Source organism: Semicossyphus pulcher, unplaced genomic scaffold (genome assembly GCF_022749685.1).
Source record: "Semicossyphus pulcher isolate SPU_LCO1_2020_fin unplaced genomic scaffold, fSemPul1.0.p SCAF_1, whole genome shotgun sequence".
In the NCBI taxonomy this organism is placed as follows: Eukaryota; Metazoa; Chordata; class Actinopteri; order Labriformes; family Labridae; genus Semicossyphus; species Semicossyphus pulcher.
Genome location: NW_027211603.1, coordinates 9,120,966 through 9,143,442, shown reverse-complemented (window position 1 = coordinate 9,143,442; position 22,477 = coordinate 9,120,966). Strand labels below are relative to the sequence as shown.

Sequence of the window (22,477 nt, the reverse complement as noted above, 5' to 3'; positions counted from 1 at the left end):
GTGATCAGTCATATTTGGGAAATATCATGTGTGGAAAATGAATTCAGCAAATGCAACATGACTTTAAAGGGCTTCCCACATTGGAATAAGTGGTTGCAGAGCATCTTGGGAATGTATTATAGTAGAATGAAAACAAAATATTATAATTGGACTGCAACTATCTCATTAGACATCAACAATACTGTTCTTTCAAAATGTTCCAACAGATGTTTAGTCTGGTTCAGACCAACAATTCAACCGTATGGATCCATGCAATAGGGAAACCATTAATTTATAACTGACAAAGAAATTATATTACAAAAGTATAAGCCTTTTTTGTTTATCAATTATCAACTCTTGGTCTTCAATGGCAAAAAAAATGAAAGCTGGGCATCACGAGAGTTGACAAATTGAGGTTGCAAACTAATGTCACTTGTTTGATTACACACAAAAAAATGAATGTATTGGCCAAGAAGATTGGGATGTCCTGGAAGTCTGTTATTCTCAGCTAAAGTAACTATTTGACAATCTTTGCCTGGGGTTTAGACAGTTTTACGTATCTTTTTATAAAGGTTCATGTACTCTTAGCCATCGAAAAACACAGATAGCATAATATAATTGATCATTCACTACACAGAAAGATATTTTCTGTGAAAAGGGATTGTTTGGGAAATTGCAGAAATTGTGAATTGGCTAAAATGTCAATAGTTCAGCATGAAAGCTCTTTTCAGATATTTGAAGAGGGGTATTTCATATACTATATTGACACAAAACATGGAAAGAACAGAAACCTTTAGGTTTGTAAGTTAACTTAACTCATAACTTTTTTTATTTTAACAACTTGAAAATGTCCATGTGAGTCTGTAAAAATGTAGTTCAGAACAAAGAGCATGTACTAACGATTAATTGTGATATTAACATGTTTTCCAGGATTCTATGCTATAATCAAACCTGCTGTTCTCTATATAAATGTCCCCCAAAAAATACACAAACTTTAATGTAATGTGAATTTCCTTAATAAAATTAATTAAACTCATAACTACATTAGTGTGTATGATGGAACGCTAACGTTATCTCTTGATGCTTGTTATTACATAGCGCAACAGTTAACCTAGCTTAAACGTCGCGGTTTGTGTCACTAATGTCGTTGTCTAAATGTCCTTAGTTTACATGAACAGCAACTTTACTTGATACTCTGCACTTCTTAATGTGCTATTAATCAACAAAAGCGACTGTCTGCGAGTTTTTCAAGTTTTAAGGGAACAGTTAGCGTTTGTACCTGCTGTGCCCTGCGAGGTCGCTGCCCAACAGTTCACGTTGGAAATTCGTTGCTTGGCAACGGGTAACTGGCAGAAGTGCTCTTTCCTTCACACGGAACTGTATCCGGCGTAGAAGAAGAAGTTCACGCTGCTGTACATCATTGAGCTACATACCGGTAGACACGTTTTTTGGGGTATGTCAGAAGCTGGTGGACTACTGTTTGCTACATAACTTTTAAATGTTTGTCTTTACTATCCCTGAAAGCCGCTATACGTGTCTGTTAGTTGTCGAGGCTACAGATGTTTAGCATGCATCAAGCTTGCTAACAGAAGCTAGCTTCACTAGCATGAATCAGATAATGTTGACAGCACGGTAACGTTAGCTAGTAAACGGTAAACTAGGACAGATGTATAGTAAAATCAGATCTCACTCCGTATACAATGAAGAGATGGAAAGCTACTTTAAAAATAGTAAACTGCATGCTGTCCTCCTGAACGTAAATGCTAGTTACAGAGTCCAATGGAGTTACTTGTGTTTAGCTCGCTGTAACTGATATATTCATCAATTAGCTTTCTTACACAGGCTCAACTTCAACCTAGTGTTACAGAAGTTATACATACTCTTTCTACTGACTTGGTCAATAAGCAAAAGTCATGCAATTACCTGAAATGAATGTTGTTTGCACTGCTAACTATTGTTGTTGATTCACGTGGTCGTGACAAAACCAAATACCAGGATATTTTTGACTCAGTGACTCTGCTCACAATTTTGCTGTAATTTGAGTTATAATATTTGTGAATTCTTATTTAAAGTATGAATGGCACAAAGGGATCACTTTATTATTATGGCTTACATGGGAAGAAAGAAGGCTGATCATATCAAGTTTGATTAAGAGTCAGATAAGGCTACACAGATTACAATATTACACAGGAAGAGATGTTAATATTACTGTCAGAGATCAATCGGACTCATCGCATTTAATTTTCACTAGAACAGGAGGGAACATTGTGACCTGTCATGGAGCAGCTTTAAAACTGAGAATGTAGACAGACTTTTGACAGTTGCCATTTTTCTTTTGTCTTTTAATTTGTTAAAAATTTACTGACAGTTAAACATTTATAAAATATGAGATTTCTTTGTCTATTTATTGTTTTATTTAACATTATTTGGGTTGTTTTACTACCCCAGATTTATGAAATGTTCTGCTCTTTGTTTACCTCAGATTTGTGAAATATTCCACTGTTTAAGTGTAGTTTTTCTTGTTCTGACAATAACGAATGGTTAAACCACAACTCAAGAGCTAAAATCAGCCTTTAAACTCAAAAGAAATAATGATTTGAAATGAATTATGATAATTATATTTAGCATGGTTCAGCCCTAACTATAACACAACAATGATCAGAACAGCAATCTGTATGTAAAAAATGCTCATAAGAATAACCATTCATATACATAAATAAATACGCACTCATATTAGCCGAGTAAAGTAAAACTATAAGAACTCCTTTTTTTTGTAAAGTATGTTTAAGATTCCAAGTTCATCAGGTAACTCATTTCAGAGTTGATGCACCGTAACAAAAAGTTTTTGTTATGAGACTTATATGAGGAATTATAGTTATTGTTCTTAACTGCAATGCATCTTTGCAACCTGGAAAAGGCATTATCCAATCTCATCACAATGCCATATATTTCCCGACTAAATGACTCATTTGTACTCCTGTTTGACCTTTTTAATAGCAACAATTCACTTGATTAATGGTTTTTCCACATAACTGTGCTCCTGACTTTTTATGTTTCATAAATGTTGGATTATTTCCGTCTCCTAAAATTTGCTTTGTTTGTTTTTGTCATTGTTGTGCAGCTATGAATGAGGAACCCACGTACTCCAGCACTGGTCTGTCCTCATTAAAAGAGCAAGCATGAGTAGCCTGGATCAAGTCCAACGTCTCCATCCTAGTTGCCGTGACAAAACAACAGTCTCTAGTGATTCATCAGACACTTGGGAGCTTGCCAAACAGCCTCTCCAAGGTTTAAAATTGGCATCACATGAAGTGCTTGAAAAAGCACAGCAGAAAGGCAGGTTGAAATGCACTAAATGCGGAGGATCAAGGATGTTCTTCTGCTACACATGCTGCTCATTAGTGGGTGTCACCCTGCAAGAGATCCCTTTAATCAAGGTCAGTAAGGGGTTAGGACTCACTTGATTTTTCCTTTAAGAGAGGCCTTTAGATACAGAGCTGCTGCAATAGTAGAATCCTAATGTGGTGGAAAATGTTAAGTCTTTTATGTAAGATGTGAAATTTTGCACATGTTGTTGTTGAAATGTAACTGTCCTCTGAGGCTGACTCTACATATTGTACATTGTGTTCAGCTTCCTGTTAAGATAGACATCATCAAGCATCCAAATGAGACGGATGGCAAGAGCACTGCGATCCATGCCAAGATCCTCGCACCCAGCGATGTAACCATATACACTTACCCCTGCATACCCGACTATGAAAAGGACAAGGTTAGTTGTTTTTTATCATGAAGGAATGGAGTTTATAACCCTTAAACCTGTACTCTTCATGGATGAACACACTTTTTTAAAATGATTATTATTGATAAATCTGACATTTACTTTCCAGATTAATTATTTGGTCTATAGAATCAAAAAAGACCAGATTTTATTAAAGTTGCTTTTACAGTTCACCAAAGCCACCAAAGGCTATATGTTAAAATCTTGTTTTGAGGCTTCATCACAAAACAAAAAGATGATTAATTTATTGTCATATAATATGAAGAAAAACAAAAAAATCTCAGTTAAAAAGCTTAAACTAGAGAATTTTTTGAATATTTTGTTTGACAAATACGTTTTTAAAAAAGTTTTCCTCTCGAGTTCTATGTGTTTTCATATTTCTGCTTCTTATTTGAAATATTTGACCAATTAGGGAAACATCATTATTGCATAATTTTGCCTATACTCTTTTATATTATACTTTTTCTAGCTGCTTTCAAGATTTTTATACTGTTGCTTTCCAATAAATTAACATATTTGCCTCTTTTTCTGCATATTGTACTTTAGTATTTGTTACAGTAGAACTAATTTAGAATTTGATCCATATTCTATCCAACTTTCTAATCAAAGAATCTGTGATCTATAATTGCTTTAAAAGATTGTACAGTTTTTGCATTTTCATGTTTCATGCCTATGAAGTTTCAATGTCATAGCTCTAGTTATATTAGGCATCATCAGATACTGTTATTTGACTTGACTCATAAAACTAAGGTGATTTCAGTGCACAAGCCCTGAAAGTTTATTGTATCCGACAGATTTCAAATATTTTATACGTTCTCCTTGATCATACTCCATTAAATGACCTCATGTTTTCCTATCAAAGTGGATTCCACTCTTTAAATGCCACAAAGCCTCATAGAAACAATATATCCTAGAAACCCATTTGTCATATGCTAGTTTGGGTTGTTATGATAGCGTACCACACAGAATAAGTTGTTTCACTGCACTCTCCAGGTGGTGTTGGTGTTCCCTGGTCCCGAGGCCGTCTCAGTCCAAGACATGATGCAGTGTTTGTATGACAGAACTGACAGCAGGTCACATTACACCTTTGATGAAACCTGCATAAAGAGGCTGAAAAGAGATGAAGGTCAAGGTGCCACACACACTGCAGAGAACCCTGAGTCAGGGACCCCTGATGACGCAAAGGCCTCAGAGTCAAGGGTGTATCCCCTCCAGAGGGTGGTCTTCATTGACAGCACATGGAACCAGACCAACAAGATCAGCACAGATGAGAGACTGCAAGGTAATCATGAAAGATTGCATTTCTGCAGCTTTTCAAAGAGCTTTGACTGGTGATTATTAAGGGGAAATTTACTTCACCCACATTGCTTTTTAACATGATCTCACTCTGTGTTCTCATGTGCTTTCTGACTGACGTGTGTTCTTCTCCAGATTTTGTCCGCATAGAGCTGAAGACGAGGAAAACCTGTTTCTGGCGCCGTCAGAAGGGCAAGCCAGACACCTACCTCGCTACAATTGAGGCTATTTATTATTTCCTCAAGGACTACCATGAGCTTTTCATTGCCCAAGAGTACAAAGGAGAATATGATAACCTTCTCTTCTTCTACTCCTACCTGCACTCAGTTGTCAACTCAGCAAAGATTTCTGCTGGAAAATGCTGACTGGAAAAACCAAAGTTAGTTACAAGAGACGGGAGAGTTGCTTCACATGCAATCCCTATGATTTCCTGTTTTATTTAGTGGTGAAGGATGTTTTATTTTCTAAGGGATACTGTGACTGTGATCTATTTGTACAAGAATATGCAATAAAACAAAGGGTTTACAATTGCTTTTGAACTTGAATTGCTCTATTGAACTTCATCTGTGTGACCCTGAGACTTAATTCTAAAAAGGTTCAGCATTTTGTTCTCTTCCCACTTTAACCCCTTTTAGTAACAATGAAAAATGGATATTTTTATCCTAAGTTAAAGATATAATCTTGAAGATTTCAGTTTCATTCTTTGGGGGCAGCTAATAGCGCTAAGCGGTAATTGCGGGAGTATACTTCCTACATATCCAGATGTACACAGTTGGCTCCGGTTGTAACTCCTCGATTTCCTTATCGAGTGTTTAGACTGTCTTCATCTGAGCGTCGAATTTGTTTCTTTTTCTTTGGATTTTCACTTATTTTTGAAGTTGTATCTGTAGTCATCCATCTTTTCTTTGTTTGTTCAGCCATAGTAGATTACTGTTTACTCGCAACACATGCAGAGACCGGAAAAGCAGCCGCTTAGCTCCGCCTACCCTCTCTGGCAGACCAACCACTGCTGGGTGAGGGAAAACGTGTCACTAACTGGGCGCCGCTTGTGATTTTTTTCCACGAAAGATGCACCAGACACCCAGTCTGTAATAATACTATATACTGCAAATGCAAAGCTTTTCATCAGTGGGCCATAGGCTCAGTCACCATTGTGTTACCTCATTCGGTGATAGTGACTGAACAGACATTTATTTAAATGAAAATCTTCCAGATTATCTTTATGAATGTAGTCATGTGCAAGGAAATCTACTTCAGATAAGTTTAAATATTTTTATTTACAAATCAGTACATAATTGTGCTTGAGTTATTCATGCCATATTATATAATATTTATGAATCTTAGACAATCTTTTGAGATAGAATCATATTTGTTGCAGACCCAATAAATCAATTTTCCAAAAATATATATAACCTGAAAGCCAACGCTGGAAATCTAGTATCCAATGGAGGTCACTAGTAGTAGGCCTCTCTGATTTTGGCTTGCAGGCTGTCACATGTCTTCTTGGCGTCTCCCAGCAACATTGATGTGTTTGGCTTGTAGAAAATGGGGTTATCTACTGCAGCGTAGCCCACGCCCAACGTACGCTTCATCACTATCACCTGGAGTACAAAAAAAAAGGAATATGGTCACTTTTTGTACCACACAGCTAAAGATGCAGTGATATAAGATGAGATATAAAAACCAACCTGTTTGGACTTCCACACCTCCAGGACAGGCATGCCAGCAATTATAGAGTTGGGATCTTCCTGTGCTGCAGAGTTCACTGTGTCATTGGCTCCGATGACCAGCGTCAAGTCTGTCTCTGTGGGCCGCAGACGTTTACACATTTATATACAAGACAGATGAACACACAAACCGCTAACTAAATGCTCTGCAATTGTCCTCTCTAAATGTGATTGGGTTCCCCGGCACCACACTTATCTGCCTCGCTCATAAACAGAACCATGTGTCTGACACTGCATGCCTGGTTGCTAAGAAAACAAGACTGTTGCCCTGATAACATGGCATGTCTAAATATCAAGACACAACACAAGGCCGCTCCATCTGCAGATGAAAGAGGAATGTGGTCATTACGCACAACTGATCTAGTGTTATTATCTGACACCTTCCGGCCAAAGTGACAACCACGCCGCAGCAGTAAATATTCTAACAGCTCTCTAGAATAAAAAAAAAAAAAAAAAAGGAGTTTACCCGGGAAGTCATCATTGATCTCATCCATCTCCAGGACCACATCATAGGGAACTCCAGCCTCAGCCAAGAGGACATTCAGCTGGCCGGGCATGCGGCCGGCCACAGGGTGAATACCAAACCTGTTGCAGATGGATGCAAAATATTACTGCTCATCAACAACGAAAGATTTGCACTGAAACTTAACTTTTTAATGCCTTTCATTACAAACAGGACAAACAGACTTTGTCCCAACTGCCAATAGCCTTTTAAACAGCTCATTGTTATATTTAGGATATGTATTTATTGCCATCGCCCTTTTAACAAATTCAGTGTTTTCTGATGTCCCATGTATTTTGTACTTATTATTTCTTCTATCATTTGTGTGATGGTTGTGTGGTTCTGCTGCCTGAGAAATAAATATCCCCTTGGGGATAATAAAGATATTCTTGATCCTTGCTTGACGTGGTAAGTGGAATACTGAGATCTCTTATAAGTAAAAACTCCAACTCAAGTAAAAGTAGTATCAGCAAATTGTACTTAAACTATCAACTGTGAAAGTACACATTACGAGCAGACTCCACAGCATTTTGATGTAGTTGGAGGAGATGAAGCTATTATCAACTGCCTCGCATATTTCAAAATGTATCATTTCCAGCATGTACAGCCTGAATCTAAAAAGTAAGTCATAATTTTTTTTATCACTTTTATGTGTAGTGTGCTATATGTAATGTGGTGAAAAGTACAATACTTCCCTCTGACACGTGGTGGTTCAGAAGTATTGACGGATTAAATTAAGTCTAAGTATTTAAAAAATGTACTTTAGGGAGAAGAGACAGAAGTACCTCTTTTAGTACATTTACTCAAGTCAGAAAATACTGACCACATGTCAGGTGTTAGTTAGGAGTGCCTGATTTAAAATAGATTTTTATAAACTGTCTTTGGTGAGTGTAGACCCTCGGGGGAAACATACAAGCAGCAGTAATTTCTGATTTATAAAAAGGCAATTAAGAGTGTAGATGCTCACCTGACAGCTTTGCCCTGTTCCGTCAGCATCTTCACCATGTCTGCAATTGGGTACTGGGCTTTTGCTGCACAGAGACCCCAACCTAGACACAAAAGCATACCAAGAATTAACATGCAATAACCTGGAAAAACTGCGACCTGTGGAGGAACTTTCAGTTTATGTTGATTTTGGCATCCCCTGTGGACAAAGCCGTACCTCTGATCTCTTTGCTGACTTTGTCCTGTACATGCTTAAGTGGTGGTTTTTAACAAAAAATCTCATCCTGCTTTCTTTAACTTTCTTTAAATTTTTCCGGTGGAAAATATAAACAAAGGCAGCGTGCAGTTAATCGCAGTTTGTCTGACACCTACCCCCCGCCAGCAGTTTCATTAAAAGTAATTAATCTTGTCGCTGATGGTCTGGTTTGCTTTTGTAGGTCATATCGAGTAATCAGAATAATTTTTTTTTTTTCAGTCTGTTTCATAACCAGCAAAAAACTCCTCACAGGAGCTTTAAGAAATAATGATTAATGAGTTTTGTGCTTTTTTCTAATACACCCTGTAAAAAGGTATTATAAATTACTGTGTACAACATGGTAACCCTTAAATTCTTCCTATTAATGGCCTACAACTAACCCATAAAGCTTTGGTTATTTGGTTTCATAACCAGCAGGAAACTCCTCACAGGAGCTTTAACATGAAGATATAATATATTATACAGGATAGGAGATAAGCTTCATATTACTGGTATCGAGAGATTTCGTGATCCTTTCATGGTTGCTTGAGTCGTTTCAAAATCATATTAATTGCCCAAGAAATAATGACACAATTTGTTAATATTTAAATGAAAGCACAGTTATCCAGCATGAATAGATAATAGTTATCCCTCTAGGGTTTGTTCTTCCTTTCTTTCCGTCTCTCCGTGTCCTCATCCACCACAAGTCTCCTCTCTATATTAAATCAAAGTGGTTCATTGGTCTGAGAGACATATTTCTTAGTAAAACTTTTGCATATGTGGTGTGCCTCTGGGTCCCCTGCGTGCAAAGAACTCCTTTCCCTCTGTCTATGTAACCCCTATTTAACCCTGGTGGTCAGGTACCTTGTAGAGTTCAGCATTACCCCTAATTGAGTTTTTTGAAGCCAGTCGCCCGTAACCCGTATCTTCCAATTCCCCAGAAAACTGGAGCCTTCTGTTTCCTCACTGCCGTGCTTTGTTGTTGACAGCGCATGGAGAAGTCCGGGGTCTGGACTCAATAGCTCTTATGACTTTTCACTGTTTCTCTAATCAAAGCAGCATGTTGGACCACACAGCTGTCATTGCGTTGGTTTGAAGCCACTTGAAAACAACAGCAAACCAAGTATCCAAGAGTGGTTCCTCTCACTCAGGCCACTCGACAACTACTCAGTTGTCGGACAAGTCTGGCTTTTTTTATTAAATAAATCAAGATGTGGTCACCGTCTCACACTCAGAAATCAAATCCAGCGTGCTTAACTCTTTGCTAAGAAACATGTACTGACGCACACACTGTATATACTGTATGAGAGCCTCATAAGAGCAGTTAGCTTTGAATCATTTGTGGACGAACTGCGCCCTCTTGTGGCTTCCAGACAATATTTTCAGTTTAATTAATTACTGCCAAATAAATCAGTTCAAGATCCCGATCATTTGCAAACTCTTTTCAAAAACTTGCAGCTTTCCAAGAGCTGCTACAAAAACATTTTGATTCACATCTGGCAGCACAGTCAGGTGAAGTTAATCAGATGACAGAGATAGTTGACGCTATTGATGCAGACAGTCTGAACAGCTGCAGCTGGACTGCAGTGGAGGACCCACGCTCTCCAATGATGAGAGAATCTCATATTAAATATTCCGCTCCACCTTGGTCTCTGAAGTCAACCCAAACTTCTTTCTACATCTGTCAGAGTGAGTAATGAATGAGTTCCCTCATGTTTCTCTGATGCTTTGATGTTAAACTGGCTTTAGCTGAGATTAAAGAGGGAACTCCATTTATTCTACGCATTAAAGTTTGTTTACAGGTCCGGAAGAGAACAAGTGGAAAAGGTTGTGGAATATGTTAAACTGCCTTGAGTGATGTCACTTAAAGGGGCCATATCTTTTTAAATGGATTCTCATATTTAGTATGGGTTTCACATTTTTGGGTGTTTAATGAAAAAGTGAAAACTGCATAATTCTGTGTTCTTCCAGAATTACATTTTTTAAAAGGTAGCCTCTCTTCTAGCCTCGCTTTCGCTGAAATTGACCAAGCATCATTCACATTCATTCACCTCAGGCTGCCTTCTTGCACTAGCTCGTAGTCAAGTCGTTGTCAAGATTTCAACAAGAGCAGCCATGTTTTCTACAACTTTGGAGTGACAGTGCAGTGCTGCCGCTCCCCCACAATGGGGAGGGGCTACGCGGTCACTCCAAATACTGTCAGCCAATCGTGGCTAAGGTCTAACCTTTGAATGGCAAAACAGCTTGTTCGTTTCAGGAGGAAGGACAGGCTCAGAAAAATAATTCGATTAAAACATGTATAACATTGTTCAAACTTCACCAACGTGATTCAAAAACACATTAGAATAATAGAAGATTGATTGCATAGCTAAAATATGTCCCCTTTAAGGCAGCGATGGCGGGGGCTGAAGACTACAAGTTCAAAACAAATCTGGGGCTGTGGAATTGTAGTGAAGCTCATCCAACTTCTGTAACCTGCTCCTTATTCCTGCTTTGCTAGCAGCTCGAAGCTACATTAGCTCACCAGACTCTGTACACTCTGGGGGCTTAAGTGGAGTTGCATTGTGGGTCATGTAGGCGTCAGGTACGACAAGAAAGAAGAATCCACGGAATAATAAAAAAAGACAACTTCTCTGGTTCTTCTGCATCAATGTTGATCCATTTTTGATCTGACAATGTTAGAGGAGTTCAATGCTAAATTGAGAGAGTAGTCTTAACCTCTGTAGTATTTGCTGTGCAGTAAGCAACATGACAAATTCTCTCTACAGAATTAAAATGTATAATTTCTTTTGGCAGCTAAAATAAGACATTTTTTGGGCCTTTTCCTTTATTTATAGGACAGCAGAAGAGAGACAGGAGTGTGGGGAGGAGAGAGTGGAGTATGACATGCACCAAATGATCAGCCGGGAGTCGAATCTGCGATCAGTGCGCCCCAGACTTTGGCCTCTGTACATTGGGCGCCTGCTCTACCAACTGAGCTAAACCAGCGCCCCTAAAATAAGTACATTTAAAGGGTCATTTGTTAAATCATTCCTTTTAAATGCAGAGTGCACCCAAATGTCTGTCGTGGCCTGTAAGGTGTGTACCTGGTGTGATGATAATGTTGTTGGCTTCTTTGATTATATCAATGGTCTGGTCCACGTTGACCTCAGTGTGAGTGCCAACAATCTCCATGGGCTTACCGCCCGCTGTGGAGGTGGTGCCGTACCCACCCAGGATCACATTAGGCAGGGAGCGGTTCATAGCCTTGAAAGAGAAGAGGAAAGACTCGCACAATATACCTGCCATAAAAACCTTTGCCTACGTTCACATATGTGTATCTACTCACCACACACATGATGTAAGAAAGGATGGCACCAGAAGAGCCAATCAGAGCTCCAACAATCGTCATGAGATTGTTTTCCAGCAAGAAGCCTTCAGCGCAGAGCGCCCATCCAGAGTAGCTGTTCAACACGGTGATGACTACAGGCATGTCAGCGCCACCGATGGCTGCTGTCAGAGTAACACCCTGTGGAAGTACAGACATAAACAAGGTGGTTTAACTGGCTTAATTTTCTTATTTGCTTTTCTACCAACTTGTTACAGAAGAGGCAGAATTCTCATTTTGAGACAACAGCTAAGACTTTGAAATTTGATGTTATTATTGCAGAGTATAAGTAACAAGTTAAATTTTTTGCTCAATGTAAAAATACATTTTCATTAATTTATTTGTGTATTAGACGTTATTTCTGTCCTTTCTGGTTATAAACAAGAATGTCACTTTTAGATTACGTTGATAGAATACTAAATTTTTGCTCCATCTTCTGGTTAACAGTTACTTTAATGGGTGTTTTGAACCACCTGTTCTCAGCCTAGTGGATTATTAGACTTACCATAACAGTAGAAAGCCCGGACACTCCCAGTAGACAGCCCATGCCAGTTTCGTAGCTTGAAGTTAGCATAAAGGGCACCATGCATCCCACTGATGCTGTCATTAGACCCGCATTCAACATGTGTCGTCCCGGCAACAGCAGCGGGGCAGAGTCCAGGATGCCTACAACAACAAAACAAACAAAAATGATTAATCACTTTCAGGGAATCCAGAAATTTCTCTATTTGTTGGGCTAAAAGGAGTCGGAAGCAGCGTCGAATGTTTTCGGATTCTCAGGAGGTCTGCGGAGGCTTTAATCTTAAAGTCTGTCTCGACCAAAAATCAGACAGCAGCCACCGTTTTACCCGACCCATAACAAATTAGCAGAAACTCTCCCATGTGTTCCTCTTGATCAGATGCACTGCAATGTAAATTATAGTGTTGGCACATGCACAAAAACCCAGAGCAGGCCTGGATTTACTGGAGGAGCTTTGGCTTTAACAAGATGAAAGACACAATCAGCACCAGAGGACACATAGACACCGTAATATCTATATAAACATACTGTGTCTGTGTCGAACGAAGATCAGACTTGTAAAGGAGATAGTTCACTGAATGCAGGCACAATATCTATTATATATTTAACTGTATACTGTTGATGCTACAAATATACTGTAAGTAAAATACATTACCCTGAAGCTTGCCGTACGCCACCAGTGAGCCGCTGAACGTGACGCCTCCGATGTACGTGCCGAAATACGCCACGGTCTTGAGTACACCGGCGGCTGGGTGGGCGTCCAGGTGGGGGTACTCAATCATGAACTCGGCGACGCAGGTGAGAACAGCTGCCAGCCCCACGAGGCTGTGGAAGGCTGCCACGAGCTGCGGCAGGTCTGTGATTTCAATACGCTTGGCAATGGTCAGACCTGCAGCCAAAAAGAAAAGGGGGAAAAAAGACAGATCTGTAAATTTAAGAGCATTTCTCTGGCTGACTTAAGGCCCAGACACTAAACTTCTCATGCACTTTTGCTATATTTGAGTTTATATAAGTATTAAGTTAGAGAGATTAATAGAAAATATTAAGTTAGAGAGAAATAAAAGCCAATGATTAAAAGGCAAACACCTGTTTTCAGTAACTTTACTCTTAACAAACAGGCCTGGTCTTCAAAGTCAGTCTAATGAGTCCTAAGTTGGGTATTGATGTGTTTTCATGAAAACATGGGGTCCTTAATCTAACACTGAGCGAAACCTCATGCTGTGCTGCCTTTGTGTGTGTGTGTGTGTGTATGCGCGGATTGTAACATCATTCATCATCCTGCTTTCCTAAATGACGATTAACATGTACAACATTCACACATGATGATGAAATCCACTCATCTCGCTATCTGGACAGGATGATTGATGCTCTGCTAGGAATTAGCAAAACCTTCACACTCTTCAAAGACCGCAGGAGTCGCATGCAACGTTAATAACACGTAACTCATTCATGATGGGATTGTAGTTTTTTTTAAACAAAGTGTTGGACTTCAAAAGGAGCAGTGCCCGAGCTTTATTTATTCAGCGTCTGAGTCTGAGAGTTGCTTCGTAGGTGGCGATTTTTCTTGCCACGATACAGCGCTTCCTGGATTAAAAAAAGTGTTAGTTTGAGCTGCTCAGCATAAATTTAGTCATCAATCAAAAATCTCCAAGGCACTCTCTTTTAAACAATTGAAATGCCTTTTTTTGTCACGGCATGGTCATGTCAACCTTGGACTCCAAGGAGGATCAAGCCTGAGTCAGGGAGTCGTTTGCACTCGAAACCATTACGCTGACACACGTAGGAGTTAGGTGTAAATGTACTTGCCGCAACTATAAAAGAAAGGGAGTTTTTCTTTTGATTTATGCTTCAAGAGTTACAACCGTGACAAAGGAAGCCAACTGTAGACGACGAGTATTCCTGCAATTACCGTTTGTCGCCATTAGGTGCCGCAAAAGAGAACGAAACTGAAATCTTAGAGATTATATCTTTAAGTAGGCATTATGTAGCACAAGAGTCCCATCAAGAAACTGTTTGAGGCAAACACCTTTTTAAGCAAAGGTATGTATCTCATCATGCATCAAGTGTATCTTACTTTATCTCTCAGCTGTAACTGTAGATTCTCTAAATGCAGGAAGTTACCTACCGAGGGTTCCCCCAGTGGCCATGGCCAGAGACATCTGAGACAGCAGCTCTGGTGACGGTTTGAGGGCACCGAGAGTGGCAGCGATGCCTCCTGCCACTCCCATCATGCCCAGGGCGTTCCCCAAACGACTGGTTCTCTGCGCAGAGAGGCCTGCCAGTGCTCCGACGCAGCACAGGCCAGAGCCCAAGTACATCATCTGTGGTAGCAAACACAAGTCAGTCGGTTACAGTCACGGTCAAGGCTGCATTAGGTGAACACACCTACAAAGAGACCACAATCCTACAATTATATGTTTCAAAGCTACTTAAAAAGAGCAGAATAATGAGATGATCACCTGCTCAATGTTATATCCAGCAGCCACTGAGGCTCCATATCCTCCTACAAATGCAGCCGCAGGCAGCCCGTACAGGTAGTTGTACTCAGGCGGGTCAGTGGGACGCTTGAACATGTCCAACATCCTCTGTGTGATCAGGAAACCACCTGCATATACACAGGAGAAAATGGACAGTTTTATTAAGCAGGCAATTCATTTTCTTCTTCTGCATTTTATTTTTCTGTTTATATGGTTTGAACGTCAGACCGGCAATGTTGATGGAGGAAACAAAGGCAGCAGCAAGAGCGAGAGTCTCAGGCAGGGAGGAGGGTGTGAGACCTCCACCCATCAGCACCAGACCACCCACAGCCGTCAGACCTGCACGGGAGGACAGACAGTAGATAGAAAGATATGTTACATCTGACATTACATCCTCTCTTTATTCATCATCTATCTTATATTGACTCCTGACCTGAGATGGCGTTGGTGACAGACATGAGGGGGGAGTGCAGAGCGGGGGTCACGCCCCACACAGTGTGGTATCCCACAATCCCTGACAGACCAAAGGTGGTGACCATCTGAGTGAATGCTGCGTTGGGGGAGATGATGCCCAAAGCCAGACAGGTGGACACACCTACAAAGAGACAGAGCAGGGATGTTGTTGTTATGTGTGCATGCCTGTGTACAGCTCTGTTTCCCATCGTGTTGTTGTGGAAAAATGTGAAGTTTCAGTTTGTTTTTCCTGTTAAATTCTTCCATTGATTTCATGCTTAAAAAAGGAACTGGAAAAAATAGACTTCTATATTTTATATAACAGGTTATGCAAGCGTGATGACTCATAGTTTCTCTGAAACTTCAAAGAAATAAACTTGTAAAAGTTAAACTTTACTGAATAACATATTCCCCACTGTGCTTAATTATAATGTGAATCTGTGCAAAAGTCCCATTAAGATGTAGTGATCACAGAGCTCTGAGCAAAAAGGCAGAAACTTTCCAAATATTTATATCGTTTGAACTAAGGCTGCAACTCAAAATGATCTAATAATCATCAATTTAATCTATGATATTAATTAATTTAGTCAATAAAACATCAGTATAAAAGAGAAAAGTTTCCATCAAAAGTTCCCCAAGATTACATTTTCAATCTCAAAGTGTCCTCAAATTTCTTAACCTACAGTTTAACCAACAGTGCAAAACCAAAAAAGTACTCAGTTCATTATGATGTAAGTCCAAAATACAGTCTTTGTGTAAGACCCTGGTTCTCAACTGGTGGGTCGGGACCCAAAAGTTGGTCAAAAAAGGATTGCGGCAAAAAAGGTTGTGGCTGCGCTTTTATTTTGAAGGACATGGGTTTCCTATGACATGCGTGCAGTAGTAATGTAGTTTATTTACACTCCATGTATCCACTGATTGGGCAATCACAGCTACAGTTACATTTGAAACTCGATGAGCCCTACAGTATTTTCATTTAGTTCATTTCTGTTGAAAAAAAGGCTGTTGACTTGTAGGAATGCTTTCCTCACACTGCTACCTGTTGTTCATTTTAGTTGACCACTATGCTGTTGTGTTTCTGGTGTTGACATCCTGTTATGTTTCGTTCTGTCTCAGGTCGAAACTGCACATTTTTTCATTCAATAAATTTGAGTGAAATTTGGGTCGCGATTCGTCATTAAGAAGATGGTGGTGGTGGGTCCCGGGGCTAGACCAATTGAGAACCACTAATTTAAGACTTGGTAAAGTAGCATATCTTTACAGCTGAGAAGCTGTAACCATCAAAACATTCGGAACATTTTGCTATTAAACTGGCCAAAAAATTAATCTGCAACCATCTTCATAAACAAGTCTTTTATATACATTTTATCAATTTGTTTCAAATTATTTCTGTTCTATTTGGAACTAACAAATATTGTACAGAAGAAATGATGTCTGAGCAAATAAGGCTGAATAAACCTAAAGAATGTTCTGATGTCCAAATACTGTTTGATTTATTGTACAATTTAATTTCTTTTTTCCAGCACAGAAATATCTTTTGGGCAAAAGTGGGGAAATATTTTTTAAAAAGTACAGCTAACAGATTCCACATTGTACAAAAATAACTTCATAGCACATGTACCACAATTGTGCTGCATTTGCATTGTCTGACCTGCAGTGTAGACACTCGCAGAGGTCATGGTGCGTTTGAAGGGAGAGATCACCGCCGCTTTCGCAGCCTCCAACTCTGCCACTGTTTTCTGTTTCACTGGGGCCGGGGGGGCCGTCTTGGGGAGGGGGGACGGGAACATGTCTGTGCCGTCCTGGACACATCGGGAAACAGACATTGAGGATCAGTGTGAGAACTCCGAGGACATCCAGAGATTTGCGTGAGAAACAGAAATCAAAACTTTGGAGTCGTGCATTGTGGGAGATCTCGCCTGGATGGTTGGATCACTCGGAATACAAACTCACGGACCGCAAAAGGAGATTATGCTGAACAAACAGCAATCACAAACCAGTTACCAGTGGTTCTGAAAGGATCATTTTCTTTTAAAGGGGCCTGAATAATGCTTAGTTTAACAAGGAGTAAACTGATATGTTCTGTTGAGGTTGCATGCTTTCCCTGCCATAAACAATGTGTCTAAGCCAAAATTCCTGCAAAAGTGTATTTTGAAAGTTTAGTGCATTCTTGCTGGGATCCGACATGAGCTTTTCCCAGCCCGGACTGGGTTTTTAGTACTCATTTGGCGCACAATCCTACCATGACAGGATCTGATAGCTCTTGCTGAGAGGGAGGGATGGATGCCAGCAAAGGCTGAGGCTGCCAGAAGACAGTTTCAGCGGATAAAAACCCACCTTCATAACAAGAGTCCCACGGATGACATGGTCAAGTGTTCCATAGTCAAACTCCTCTGTGGGCTCATAGTGGAAGTACTCCTTGTCTGGGCTAATGGCCTTAAGCAGCTTCAGGACGTTGTTGGAATACAGGGTGCTGGCCTGGGTGGCCATGCGGCTGGGGAGGTCTGTGTAGCCAACGTGTGTAACTCCCTATTTGTTAAAAACAAAATATCATCATGAGTACATTTTAAAAAGTGTTGAAAAAACATAAAGGGTAATGAAATTTGACCTTGTGAACGTGCAGCTCTCCAGGCCTCGTGGTCTCTATGTTGCCCCCTGCCTCTGCGGCCAAGTCTACCACCACAGAACCGTCCTTCATCGACTCCACAAACTCCTTCTTGATCAGAATGGGAGCCCGCTTTCCTGCATCGACACAGGAAACAAACTTTTTTATGCATCATACCTGTTTCTAACATCGTGCATTGAAAGAAACAAGAAAGGCAAGAGGACATTTAATCCATATTGAAGTTGCATTAATCATATTTTGGCCACAAGAGGTCAGAAAAACACGAGCATCAGCACATTGAGTTTTTATGGCTAATGTGTTCTATTCTTGTACAAAAGCAACGAACCCAAAGCCACATTAGCATTTACTTGAGGTTGTGTGCTGTGCCATCTGATGTTTGAAGTTCCAATATTTACCCAAACTTCCTCTTTGTCTCAGTCAGTATCTGTTTTCTTCAACTACAAGCCAACAAATTTTGTATGTTAACCTGCAAAACTGAAATTGTATCCCTCAGCTCTTAGGAGGAAGCCTCCTGATGGTTTGTCCAAGTTTTGGCTGAAATCAGTCCTAAACACAAATGAGTCTAAATTTTAAAGTATATTTCCAGGCCGCTAAACCAAATATTAAGTTAACAGAGGTTAAGAAGGTCAGCAAGTTGCAGAATGACCAGTGATTTACATAAAAACTATTGATTAATGCAGTTTTAAATACTAGAAGATAAAAAAGAAGAGGGGGAGAAGGTACCACGGTGACTGACCTGGAATCAGGGCAGTGCTGATGAGAATGTCGACCTCTTTGCACTGCTTGGCAAAAAGCGCCATCTCAGCCTCGATGAACTCCTTGGACATCTCTTTGGCGTAACCTCCGACCCCCTCCCCAGACTCTTTCAGGTCGACTTCTAATGGCTCTGCTCCAAATGACTTGAACTGCTCCAGGGCTGCCGGCCTGACAGACAAGAGACACTTGAGTCATTGTCAGACATCACGATCAGAACTACTATAATTACTTTGTCTGCAGACTGTGAAAAAATGTCCTTTATATTCTTATACCGGGTATCAAATCCTCTGACTATGGCTCCCATCGACTTGGCTGCCCCTGCTGCTGCCAAACCAGCCACGCCACCTCCAATAACCAGGACCTGTGAGCAACAGACACATACATTTTTGTACAAGGGGGACCCTCACAGTCAACTCTTATTGTCTCATTCAGGTACATTTAATAGAGAAATGAAAAATTATGGAAAGACACTCATGTTGATGTGCATGAAAGTGCAGTTACCTTAGCTGGGGGCACCTTTCCTGCAGCTGTGATCTGACCGGTAAAAAACCTGCCAAAGTGGTTGGCAGCTAGAACCACAGCCTTGTACCTAAGAAACAAATCTTCCAGTCACATTTACTGTAACTAAACATTCCCGCACATCCACACAAATATGCATCTGTAAATCTTAATTGTCAGTCCTTTACCCAGCTATGTTAGCCATGGAGCTGAGTGCATCGTATCCCTGTGCGATGGTGACTCGGGGCACCTGGTCCATGGCTAGCACAGTGCTCTGCCTCTCTGACAGCTTCTTCATCAGCTCTGGGTTCTGTGCTGGATAGATGAAGCTCACCAGGGTGGACTTTGGCTTCAGGAGGTCGACCTCGCTTATACTGGGGGCTCGAACCTACAGAGGAAAATAAAGGAAATTTGATCTAATGTAGATTCAGATAAGCTGTTAACAAAACACTCGGACCAATTAGCGGACCAAGCACCACATTTGTACAAACCTTGAGGACCAAGTCTGAGCTAAGTGCTCCCTTGACGTCAGTGATGGTGGCTCCAGCATCTTTGTACTGCTGATCAGAGAACTTGGATTCGTCTCCAGCTCCGCTCTCCACCTGCACCTGGAAGCCCTGTTTGACCAGCGCCTCCACCCCGGCGGGCGACAACGCCACACGGCGCTCATTTTGTAAAGTCTCCTTAGGAACACCAACCACCACGTCCTTGTAGAGCACGCCTGAACACACAAACCAGTTGAGAGTTTAGTCAACAGTACATAACAAGTCCTGGGTTGCATTAACTGATATTTCTTGGAAAACAAAATAATTTTCAGATGAATATTAGAACCTTTTGTGCAAAAATTAACATGACTTTATGACATAAAACAGGGAAACTTTTGTCTATTTATCATTGTGTGCAACAACACAGGAGAGCATGCATGCACGGCGAAGATTGTGAGACCGGGAACAGTTTCAGGTTACACATTTCTCTCCATACACGGCATGGTGACCTCCCCACCATGGAGACATTATTAGCAGGTGATTGGCTCTGAGCCAGCACACACAGAGAGGCCTACACTCCCACAGGAACACGCTCAAAATTCAAACCTAAAAAGCACTCAGTAACTCGCAAACCTTTCACAAACACTCAGCGACATGTTCCCTGTGAACAACACTGACTCCATAAACAAATATCTGAACAGGATCTTCCAGGCAGCAGTTAAACTTTCACGGGTCACCTTTAACTGACCTCTTACATGTTCTCACATTTTAGCAGCAGCTTCTCAGAGTGCAAAGCCATGCCTGCTTCTCTACCAGCTTTCCCTATTAAGGGAAGATCTCTAGCAACCTACTGCAAACAGTTCTTGATCCGTGTGGAGTTTTCCACTGTTCTGGCCAGCAGGAGCGTGTCCTTGAGTGAACTTTCAATCCTCAAAGCAGACACAGAGGAAATCCAAAGCAAAAGAAAGCACGCAGGCCCTGGCTGACTTCTGTGAAAAATATTATAAGGTTATGTGAAGAGATTTTTAATAGAGCTGGACATATCCTACCTCTTGAGGCCTTTTGGTCCCATAACACAGGGAAAGTCCTGAAATTCCTCCTTCCAGGTATCTTTTGACGGGCTCCTCGCTGAAACAAAACCACAGAGGAGTTGGAGATGCAGCGCAGGAGGGTCGACATGGCTGCTTAGTGTCTGCCCTGAGACTCCCTCTGGCTCTTGAATATGAACACAAACAAGCAGAGGTAGATGAGGAGTTAACACTACTTCTGCATCTGCTGTCAAATAAGAAAACACATTATAAATCCCCCCCACAAGTTAAGTCCTGAGCCCACACTCTCAGGCTGTCTGTGCTGCGAGGCCTACAGAAAGCAGAGTGACATTTCAGCCCTGCAGGACACGACACACACACACAGGGTTGATTACACACTCCGGGCATGTTCGCGAGATCTGAAATTATGACGGCACAGGGGGTGGGGGGATTGTGCCAAGTCTGTGCCTGGTTTTTGTGGGCATGAGCAGAGAGAGATACGCGAAGGGAAATCATTGTTCAGATAAAATGTTGTGGGGCTTGTGAGGACAGCTCAGTACTTAGACAAAGACACACACATCTCTTACACATGGAAACTGTAATAAAATTGGATGTTTTAAAATACTAGAACAACAAACACAATTTTATTACAAAAAAGGACAGAGAGGAAACTTTTAGTACTTGGTGTCTCTGCTGAGTCTGTTTCTGATCAGTTGTTTGCTATTTTTTTCATTCATTGAATCACACACTAAATCAGTGTTCCTTCTACTTTAACTTTTCCCTGATTTATTCATATATTTGGAGGATTCGTTAAATGTTTAATTATTCTCAGACTTGCCTTTCAGCTTTCCAGAAAGAGCAGGTTAGTGGATCAACTTTCCCTCAGCAGCAGGGTCACCTGTGAGAAGTCCTACCCAAAATTCCCTCGTCTGCTCGCGAGGACGGACGGACAGACGACCTTCCGCAGTTTCGATATCACTGCTGCACTATTTATGTATAAATAGCAAACCATGTGACTTCACTCATGACCACCTCTGAAGCAGATAAACTCACCGCAGCCGCTGCTTGAAACTCGGCAAGACTACCTGTGTCTTAAAGGCTGGACATGTTTATAAGAAATACTCACCGGTACATTTATATGTCTCGTGATAGTACATATGAGCTAGTACATAAGATGTTAAAAAAGCAGAAATGTACTTATCAGTAATCGGGGAATATATATTTTCCAAATGTTAATTTTTTTGATTTCTTTTTTTAGATTTATTGCATTTTATTTTCTGTACACAGGGTGACGCCAGAGCGTCCAATATGGGAAACCCAGAAATTGTTGGACGACCATGACTATTCCTTTCTTTCACTCTAATACATATTTGTATGCTTTAATTTAAAACTTGACCATTATTTTGTTTAAGATTCATTAAGACCTAGCATCTTCAACAACAGTTATTTGAACCAATGACTGTAGATATATATATACAGTCTTTAATTTGAACAATAAGGGAAATTATGTTTTAACAACAAATATATATATATATATATACATAATTGAGATTTAAGATTTTTTAATTGAGAAAGTCAACCTGTTTCTGTACATTTTAAGCAAGAACACAACAGCAATCAGATACTGGTATAAGGATTCAACTTTAAGTCTAAGGATTCATCTGTCTTTTGGCAAGTTTAAGAGGAAATCACAACACAAATAAACAAAAAACTAATTTTGAAACTAGAAAATGAAAGCTGATAGCTTTTTCTTTCAAAATGAATGCCAAATATTTGTCTTGACAAAGTCTTTCTTTTAAAATTCA

The 22,477-nt window shown here is 40.4% G+C and overlaps 2 protein-coding genes across 2 annotated transcripts; one reads left to right on the top strand and one right to left on the bottom strand.

Annotated features, from left to right (window-relative positions):
- Positions 1 to 1,368: 1,368 nt before the first annotated feature.
- Positions 1,369 to 5,592, top strand: dtwd1 (DTW domain containing 1). The gene is made up of 5 exons (XM_069662261.1): positions 1,369 to 1,432; positions 3,101 to 3,416; positions 3,611 to 3,748; positions 4,751 to 5,039; positions 5,189 to 5,592. The coding sequence occupies exons 2-5, from the start codon at positions 3,159 to 3,161 to the stop codon at positions 5,416 to 5,418; spliced, it is 915 nt and encodes a 304-aa protein (XP_069518362.1). The 5' UTR covers positions 1,369 to 1,432; positions 3,101 to 3,158; the 3' UTR covers positions 5,419 to 5,592.
- A 752-nt stretch (positions 5,593 to 6,344) lies between these two features.
- LOC138587921 (NAD(P) transhydrogenase, mitochondrial-like) lies at positions 6,345 to 21,621 on the bottom strand. The gene is made up of 22 exons (XM_069658007.1): positions 21,511 to 21,621; positions 20,694 to 20,859; positions 19,651 to 19,880; positions 19,348 to 19,547; positions 19,163 to 19,250; positions 18,934 to 19,022; positions 18,642 to 18,829; positions 17,888 to 18,021; positions 17,617 to 17,808; positions 16,931 to 17,081; positions 15,260 to 15,421; positions 15,055 to 15,165; positions 14,809 to 14,954; positions 14,475 to 14,670; positions 13,005 to 13,238; positions 12,335 to 12,495; positions 11,791 to 11,970; positions 11,549 to 11,708; positions 8,250 to 8,331; positions 7,247 to 7,365; positions 6,742 to 6,857; positions 6,345 to 6,654 (listed from the first exon to the last, which is right to left on the bottom strand). The coding sequence occupies exons 2-22, from the start codon at positions 20,821 to 20,823 to the stop codon at positions 6,508 to 6,510; spliced, it is 3,216 nt and encodes a 1,071-aa protein (XP_069514108.1). The 5' UTR covers positions 20,824 to 20,859; positions 21,511 to 21,621; the 3' UTR covers positions 6,345 to 6,507.
- Positions 21,622 to 22,477: the final 856 nt, after the last annotated feature.

Bases quoted from the DNA above. Each gene is read 5' to 3' on its own strand.
- LOC138587921 (XM_069658007.1), bottom strand. From the start codon at position 20,823: ATGTCGACCCTCCTGCGCTGCATCTCCAACTCCTCTGTGGTTTTGTTT. The intron at 14,671-14,808 runs GTGATCATCTCA...TTGCTACCACAG, and splicing joins CTGGATATAACATTGAGCAG to ATGATGTACTTGGGCTCTGG. The intron at 13,239-14,474 runs GTAGGTAACTTC...TTTTGGCTGCAG, and splicing joins GGCCACTGGGGGAACCCTCG to GTCTGACCATTGCCAAGCGT.
- dtwd1 (XM_069662261.1), top strand. From the start codon at position 3,159: ATGAGTAGCCTGGATCAAGTCCAACGTCTCCATCCTAGTTGCCGTGAC. The intron at 3,417-3,610 runs GTCAGTAAGGGG...CATTGTGTTCAG, and splicing joins AAGAGATCCCTTTAATCAAG to CTTCCTGTTAAGATAGACAT. The intron at 5,040-5,188 runs GTAATCATGAAA...GTTCTTCTCCAG, and splicing joins CACAGATGAGAGACTGCAAG to ATTTTGTCCGCATAGAGCTG.